The sequence below is a fragment of the Paramormyrops kingsleyae genome, chromosome 8 (assembly GCF_048594095.1).
Source record: "Paramormyrops kingsleyae isolate MSU_618 chromosome 8, PKINGS_0.4, whole genome shotgun sequence".
NCBI lineage: Eukaryota > Metazoa > Chordata > Actinopteri > Osteoglossiformes > Mormyridae > Paramormyrops > Paramormyrops kingsleyae.
In genome coordinates this window covers 14,388,624-14,397,265 of record NC_132804.1, presented here as the reverse complement: position 1 = coordinate 14,397,265, position 8,642 = coordinate 14,388,624, and the positions used below count along the sequence as shown (strand labels likewise).

Sequence of the window (8,642 nt, the reverse complement as noted above, 5' to 3'; positions counted from 1 at the left end):
TACTTCAGAGCTAACAGAAGTAAGGGCTGACTACCTTTTCATCTACATGAGGAAGTGAGACTAAACTTAGGTTCGTACCCTGCCCGCAGGTTACATTCCCCCCGTGTTACTAGTCATGCAATGCACAAGAAATCACCTCATTTAAATGCAAATGGTATGCTGTGATTGAACAATTGTGTGCTAAATGATTGGGCAGTGAAAAGAGACATCACAGTAGTGTGATGTTAATGAAACAGCACTCTGTAAAAAAAAACACTGGATCGGCTTATTTCAGGGCCTCTCAATTTTCAGAGATAAATCCTACAGAATCTCAGGGCTTGGAAAAGCCCTGCTGCACTCACGCATGATTCCAAGCACATAATGACAAGGGCAGGCTAGCACAAGCCTGTATGAACACAAAGAACAGCACAAACAGTAAAAGGTAATTTCAAGTTCATCTTTGTATCAAGGCAGAAGCAATAATAATGGGCCACAAAGCTTTGTGAGGTTTTGACGCTTTATTTACATATAAATGCAAAATGTGTGCGGCCCTTATTCAGCCAATCCAACAAAGAAACGTATTCAGCAGAAACATATTCAGGGACACCTGGATATATTTACAAGTTAATTCACATGGAAAATGCAGTGAGGAGAACTCTATCTTATCTTTAAGATATTTAGATTTAAAAAAAAATCACAAGAACAAAAAAAGCCTTTCTGCATGGTCACAAGGATGTCATGGAAAGATTGGGAAAGATCGTTCTGAAAAGCTCATCTTCCTGCTTCACTGCTGTGGAATAAACAGAGGTGACTGAGGCCACCAACATTTCAGCTTCCCCTCCCTGCCCCACCTTTATTTGTCTTCGGTACCTATTTACTCAATTTCCCCATTGTCACAGCAGAATATGAAAAGTTAGCTTAGTAAGATGAGATGAAAAGCAATGCTCTACCATAGCGTTATCTCAGCAGCTTGTGTTTGGATCTTTTTATATTGACATCTGATGAAATGTTTATAAATAAGACACACATACATAGACAAACATTAGAGCAACATTTTACTCTCTCACAGTGTGAATTCAGTGAGTTAGCTTGGCCCGAAATGCAGTGATTTCGCTGCCTGCGTGTCAGGAGAGAAGGTGCATTTTCGTCAAACTGCCCCAGAAATGTGACACAGTTACATTGTCTGCCGCAAGCCGTAGAGCCACTTGATGACACGAGCATTCCTCTCGATGACCGACATGCCATAGGGCACGCGACTCCTAGGAGGACCCTCTTCGTCAGGCTCCGGGTCACTGTCCTGCGGTGGGCCGCCATGCTTGGAGCCCGGTGCGCTGGCGCTGCGGAGACGGGAGAGCGAGGTAATGTCTGAGCCGGTCCACGCCAGGCCCTGCATGTCGCTGGGGTCCAGGCCACAATAGTTGAAGAATCGTTCCAGGTCAGCGGGCACTCGGGAGAAGCGATCGCTCAGGTCTGACTTGGAGCGCTGTAGTGAGCAGGTGGATGCAGGCGAGGCGGGGGGTGGCGACAGGACAGAGGGGTGCGGATGTGGGTGCTGCAGCATGCGACTCTGCACTCGGAGAGGCGGCGCCTGGGGGCGTGGGGGGCGCACGTCCACTCTACGCACTGCCACTACAGGAAGACTTAGCGGGGGGGTGCAGTTTGGCTCAGTGAACCCAGGCAGGCTGCCTGGGAAGGTGGAAGGGGAATCACTTGTGACGAGTTCATCTGGAGTGAGGGGCGAGGTCGGGGTGGGGGTGGTGGAAGGTGGTGGCGTATCAGACACATTGATAAGGTTGCTGAGGGTCTCCAAGTTGAGCACTGAGCCGCTGTGTGTTTCCGGGCGTTTAGTCTTACGGGTGACGGCTTGCGGTAGATTGGTTGAAACCAGTGGCTTGTGGGGGTGCGGCCGTAACATTTGGGAAGATGGAGCCAGTGAGATAACAGCTGAGACTTTGGGACTAGGAATTGTGGGTAATGGGGGTGTCGGTTTATTCTGAGCTTTGGTGTGGGTTATAATAGGTGGGCTGGGTACGGTCTGCAGGCTTGTGGTCCTAGCTGAGCGGATGGGCTTCGCAGGGGCACAAACAGGCTCCTGTTTGGTACGTATCACTTGATGGCTTTTAACATATTTTGCCTTGTCTGCCTCCAGGCGCTCCACAGCGCTGGGTCGGCCCGCTTCAGAAGCCTCTGGGCGCCGGAAGTAATCAGGCCCTTTGTTGCGCAAGCGAATGGGTGTAGCAGTGGCGACTGGGGCCACCATTATACGCCCGGATGAGGGCCTGAGAGTTTCCACTGACATTAAGGTACGATCCAGTGAAACTTGTTCTCTGCTGATTCGGCTGCTTGCTTCGGGTCTCTGCTCTGGTCTCGTTTATGGGCCGCCTGACAGGCAGGAATGATGGAGTCTCAACAGCACAAGACAAAAGCCAAATGTTGTAGTCCGACTGTCTTCAGACTGGACAGGCTTCTGCAAAAACAAGAGGAGTGGTCAGATTGGCCTGGGAGACACAGAGCTGCCTGTGCATTGACCACAATCTGGCCTTTCAGTATCACAAGGTTACGTTACAGTTAAGTCATGGTGGGTGATAGAGAGGTATAATGAAAACACTTTAGATCAGGGGACTGTTCCCCCGTTAATCACTGCCAGAGGATATCAACCAGCATTTCCTCTACAGATGACCCTCCCGCATCATGAGGGTTAGTCCCCTTGGTGAGCAAAGAAAACATATGAGTGCAGCAAAGCGAAAAGATACAAGATACACGAGATACAAAAATCACTGCGAGATCACAAGAGAGGCTGCCATAAACACGCTTGGCGCCCTCAAAGCCAATACTCTGCATATTTTTTATGCATTTATGTATTTACTAAACTTTTTGTGAGTCATCTGTGGTCTTCGAAAGACTCCCACAAACTCTCCATTTCATTTCTTATTCCAACCCCACGATATATAAAAACCACAATGGGGACAGTTGCAATGCGGAAGGGTCGACTGTTTATTTTTGTTTTTTTATTTTACAGCAATTTACCTTCATTCATGGTACTGCAGCAGGATTCTTTGGAGATGCTGAACCAACATATAATTTTAAATAACCAATTTTATTACTACAATCTATTTTTCACTGCGTGGCAGAAGAATGAAAGTCTCTCCTATCCCATTCATTTTTAGATATCGCCTGGTTTGTTTTACTGACCACAAGGGAAATTAGACTGCAGTTTATGATTGGGTGCCTTGTAGAACAGATCTGGGTGCAAACTGGTAACAGGATTACCAGCAACATGGCTGACTGATTCAGCGTAAGGGCCATCCACTGCGTAAGTTACAAGCAGTAAGCTGTAAAACAATATAAAACACTCTGCATTAAAATCAGGGCTGGCCTACCCTATAGACAAGACTGGCAATCGCTTAGGGTGCCAAAACAGCGAGTGGAAAAAAAATCAGAAGAAATACTGCATTCCATGACATTTACACTAGTTTTAATATTTCACTACTTTTCTTGTCATACAGACCTGAGCTAGCTGTTTATCAGCCATACTACTGAAATGTTTGTAATATAAATGAGCTGACAAAATTTGTTTTTTGCTTCTTTGGAGGTGGTGGTTGGAGGGGGGGGATTCAGCAGAATCTTGCCTAAGGCACCAGAACACCCAGGGTGGGCCCTGCTTAAAGGTACTACCTTTAACCTTGAAGGGCCACATGGAGGTGAGCTCGGTAAAAATGACAGGCCGTGGAAAGTTACGCAAAACAGGTTTCAGACAGAATACAGGGGAATCCTTTCTAAATCCAGATTGTTCACCAGAAGTAAATATTCCAAAGTATTACAAGTAAATACCAATTATTCAAAACAAGCAAGGTACAGTTAGTGATATAGCTACATAGGCCACGTGGTCACATCTCCACATCATCTTGTAGCACTTTTCTGTAATTACTGTTAATTGGCATCAGATTCATTCTGTCTGTGATACTCTGCTTTTGAAGTAACAATCTCGATAAAAATATTAATTCAAAAATTTTACAGCATACTGGCAACTCAAGGGTATTGTCATTGAACATTGAGCAATGATTATCCCCTTCTGGGGGCTGCCTGTTTAATTTATTTACCTCCATTCATACATAACACATAACTATTGCTGTAATTATCACATTGTTTAAATCCTTTAGGGAGAGCTTCCACGCCCATCCGCGTATACCTTTCACATGGAAATGATCGGGACACATGAATACGGGAAACATGCTTGCTTGGCCGTTCATTGTCAGTTGTAAGAATGTTTGAATGGAACCCCTAACCACCCACCTATCCAGAAGAGCCATACCTGCTTTCATTGCTTTATATTACTGTTTGGCTTCCTTTGACATGCTAGATTTGTTCACCAATCAAATCTTTACTTCCAGTCTTGGGCAGAATGGGGTCAGAAATACCAGTCAGTCTACAAGTTTTTGAAAGCAGGATATTGAGTAAGAGGCTTTTTTTACCACGAGGTGCAAAGCTGGTATTGTTAAACATGAGACATGTGAGCAGGCTGTGAACAAGTTGGGCATGAGGAGCCTTGTTGTGGCCTGACAAGAAAGATATCGTACGACGGAATATCTAATAGTTGGTCTCTTAGCTCCAGTGAAACCCCCCCCCACACCCCTTTTCGCAATCATTCTTCATTTTTTCTTTCCTCAAGTAGAATGAGGTATTGGGCCTTTTAAAATATACCTCCAAGTAATACAACTGAAACCTAAACTTTAGATTAATTCAATTCAGTACAAGACCAAATTCTACCACAAGTGTAAAACTCTCATTTGTTAATCTTCTTGTGTCCCTTGGATGTTGTGCGAATTTCGCACAAGTTGCTAGCCACACCAGAGCATTCCAGGCATTTCTCCTAACAACCACAATTTGGCACCAGTTCATGTCAGAGAAATCTGGTAATAAAGTGGTACAAGCTGAGATAAGGCAACAGAAAAAGAGTCAGAAAGAAAGAAAGACTAATCACTCAGAGAAGCTGGTCACCCCAGGTGAATGATGATTGTAAATTGCAAATGGAGATTATTGCATTCCACAAGCCTTAAGCACACCTAAATCAACAATGGCGGTTGCAAGCTGCAGTTAATAACCACCTGTTCCCGTACTGAATCATATGTCCCATAGCGCATACGCATTCTCACATATTCTCTCAGACGTCAAGAATGATCTGATGACTACACTGTAGTGTTATGAGGGAAACTAACTGAGATTTTCCCCCTGCCGTCTTGTATCTCTTGTTAACCGGGATATGAAATGCAGCCATACATCTCCCTCTGTGTGATTTTATTTATAGATGTGCAGAAGTACTCAGCCAGCTAGTAGGAATGTGAGCAACTGGCTTGGATGGTACCGAATACATGTAAATGTCATTAAAATAAATAGTGTACAGTCTTGTTAACATAGCAGTTAAGGTAGTTAGACATATAGAAAATACAGTTCTGCTGGCCTGCTGAGTTTGTGGTCTCCATACTTCCAACATGGCCAGACACGCTACCATTGCTTTTCCTGAACCTCCCTTTTGCACTGGGCTGTGCTAGAGAAACAGCACCTGGCCCGGCTTCCTTCAGCGGGCACACACTCAACCGATGCCGGCAGACAAGTCCACACAAGCATCTCCAGGGATAAATGATCCTATCTCGCACTCTTAGGAGCTAAAACAGATCAAATGTCACGCAGAGCAAACTGTCGTTTAGTTCATGTTCATTTGAGTAGCTTGCAAACATCACCATTAGTTTTAATCTCCATCTCCCTCCATGGCTTACCTTAGTTGTGTGCTTTCCTGGAGCCTTCAGCAGACGCTCAGAATTCCAGAATACAGTGGTAGAACGCTGGTGGAGCTGCAGGAGGAGATAAGACTCCAAGCGCAAAGGACAGAATTTGAGCAAGCGTGTGTGTCAGAGCTGTCTGATAGGCAGAGGCAGTCCAAACCGGTTATACTGACTGCTTAAGTGCTCCTCCCCTTGTCCAATCAGAAGTTTCAGAACAATGAAGAGGTTTGTGACATCACAGTATTGTCCCCACCCTCCTTGACTTACCTGTGAGAGAGGTGGAATTAGGACTAATAGCTACATCCAAACGGTCTAGGATCCTCTATACTGCAAACTATAGATTGTAGGTCTTTTATCAATTTTTCTTCCTATTCACCTTGAGAAGTAAATTTATGAATGTTTTGCTTGTATCCTTAAAGATTTTGTGACACAGCACAGAGCAAAACTCCCGATCATGGTCAGCTAAAATGATAGCTCAAGTTTCATCCAAGACTGCACATGGACATATATCACTCAGACCCTCCTCTTCCCATGTGATGGTCTGTCTCTCTTCCTAAATGTCTGATTATGGAGCACAGGAAGCAGATATTTACCTTCCAATGAGATCTATAGCTAGAACATCCTGCAGTGACAGCAATAAAACTAAGTAGAGTGCTAGTCGAAGCACAGAGAGGAGAGAAACTCTTATCTTAGCCACACCAGAACAATAAATCACCCACAGCAGTGAATCACCAAGAAGTGTTTTTTGATCATATTTAAGTGAGCTGTAACTAGCTGAAACCAGCAGAAGAGCCTGCTGTTGCTTAAGCAGAGCTTTATAGGGTTCATCAAAGACAACTATTTCTGCCTTTACCCAGGAGAAAAGATGACTGTACTGAAGATGATTCAGTAAAATTTAACTGGAGCATCAACATCCTGCTCTATGTTATCATCTCTTAGATCCTGGGCCAAGACGGGATTGGGGTTGAGATTCATTTGACAGACTAATTGATTTCTTTTTTGCAATAGTTTCAAAGTTTTTTTTAACCAGTTCAGAATATCATTTGGATACAGTCGAAATTACTCAATCCTGGGTGTGATGGCAGACTTGGGTAGAGAGAAACAGGGTGAAATCTCTTTGACGCTATACACTATAATTGTTGGGATGTCAGTGTTTTTTTAAATTGGAAACACACCGAAGACACTGAAGAAATTTGAGCCACAAATTACTTACTACATCTAAAGCTAAGGAAGGTCACTTTTAGTGTCAGGATATTTCCATTTAATTTTTAATTTATTGAGGGATCAGTACATCAATTAAATATTTTTACCATCTTTGTGTTTCTGAAGGGAAAGACACCCTAGAAACAAGTTTGAAGAGCAATATCTATCCCCAAAACCCAAAAGATCTCTGAGGGCTTTTTCTATCTTTGATGTGTGAGTATAAAACCGCAGCTGCTGTTCATGTGTTAATACTGTTTGAGGTGTGTTCTTACATTCAGGTCATTTCAAACAACAGTTCTAAAGGAATGGCCCTAAAGCTATAGAAAAAAAATGAATAGAAGAACTGCCAGTCAAAATGTCCACTTTATGAATAAAATCTGTATGCCTGTATCTGTCAAGTGCCATGTGTTTTTTGTGACGGCTGGAGTGTTTCACTGTCTTTTAATGAGGTAATGAATCAGTGTGTGTATCAGTAAATGAGGAGATACATGTGAGTGAGTGAGTGAGTGAGTGAATCTAGGTAACAGAGTGAGTGACTGCAGATGAATAAGTGAGTGAGTGACGGTAAATGAGAGTGAGTGAATGTGTGAGGGTAGGTGACAGTGAGAATGAGTGAGTGAGTGAGTGAGTGAGTGTGGGTAACTCGGGGTAAGTGAATGACTGCAGATGAATGAGCGAGTGAGTGAGTGAGTGAGGACAGGAGAGAGTCATGAACCTCAGATCTCTCAAACTGGTTAAGCAAGTTTTCATGGAGCATGAACCCCCACCTCCTCCAGAGATTCTGCCCTTACCTCCACCTTTCAACTTCCTTTATCTGTCTCCCAATCTGCCTCATCTACTTCTCTTCCTCCATTTTTACAGGATAGAGTCACTCCCTCTTGCCATCTCCCTCCTGGTTAACACCCAGCACTCTCTTCAGCCTCTGGGGTACAGTCTTACTTACTGAATATCTGTTTCACTCTGCAACATTCAGTTGTATTGAGCCTTTCTCTGTACACTGTGCTGATATGGGAAAACCTCAGCAGTCGACACAACAGCTTGATGTTCATGTCTTTAGCTTGGTTTGGCTCCTCCTGTGTATCTACTTTCACACTTGAATCTGCGTGCAACAATAAGCCATTTAGTTTTTGAGTGCACAAGTGTGTTCATACACTATATGGCCAAAAGTACCTGGACACCAATAGTAATTAGAGGAATTGCCTGGCACACCCATTCCTGACAGAGGTGTATAATTAAGCCCAGTCATGCAATTTCCTGTAATCACCATTAGCAGCAGAATGAATGGTTGTACAGAAGAGGTTAGTGATGTTCTACCTGGGAACATCATAGGACGGCCATCTTTCCAACAAGTCGGTTTGCTACATTTCTGCCCTGGTCAGTGAATGTGAAGGTCAAAATGTCTGGGAGCAGGTCTAGTTGTGAAGCAGTCAGCCACAAAAACTCACAGAAAGAGCCCTGATCACCCAACTGATCAACCTCAATGGCACCAAATCCAATGCTCCAGCATCTAATGGAAAGCTCTCCTGGAAGAACAGAAACTATAATAGCAAGAAAGGGGCTGCCAACTTCATATTAATACCCTTGGTTTCCGAAAGAGATGTTAGGCAGCCATATAACGTGTGTGTCTGTGTGTGTATGTTCATAAGCCCTTGTGGAAAGATGTGTGTGTTTGTGTGCACA

The 8,642-nt window shown here is 43.9% G+C and overlaps 1 protein-coding gene across 1 annotated transcript; it reads right to left on the bottom strand.

The window, feature by feature from the left end:
* Positions 1–478: 478 nt before the first annotated feature.
* LOC111839815 (protein FAM110A-like) lies at positions 479–5,921 on the bottom strand. The gene is made up of 2 exons (XM_023804064.2): positions 5,754–5,921; positions 479–2,446 (listed from the first exon to the last, which is right to left on the bottom strand). Exon 2 carries the CDS (start codon positions 2,276–2,278, stop codon positions 1,154–1,156), a length of 1,125 nt encoding a protein of 374 aa, XP_023659832.1. The 5' UTR covers positions 2,279–2,446; positions 5,754–5,921; the 3' UTR covers positions 479–1,153.
* Positions 5,922–8,642: the final 2,721 nt, after the last annotated feature.

Bases quoted from the DNA above. Each gene is read 5' to 3' on its own strand.
- LOC111839815 (XM_023804064.2), bottom strand. From the start codon at position 2,278: ATGTCAGTGGAAACTCTCAGGCCCTCATCCGGGCGTATAATGGTGGCC.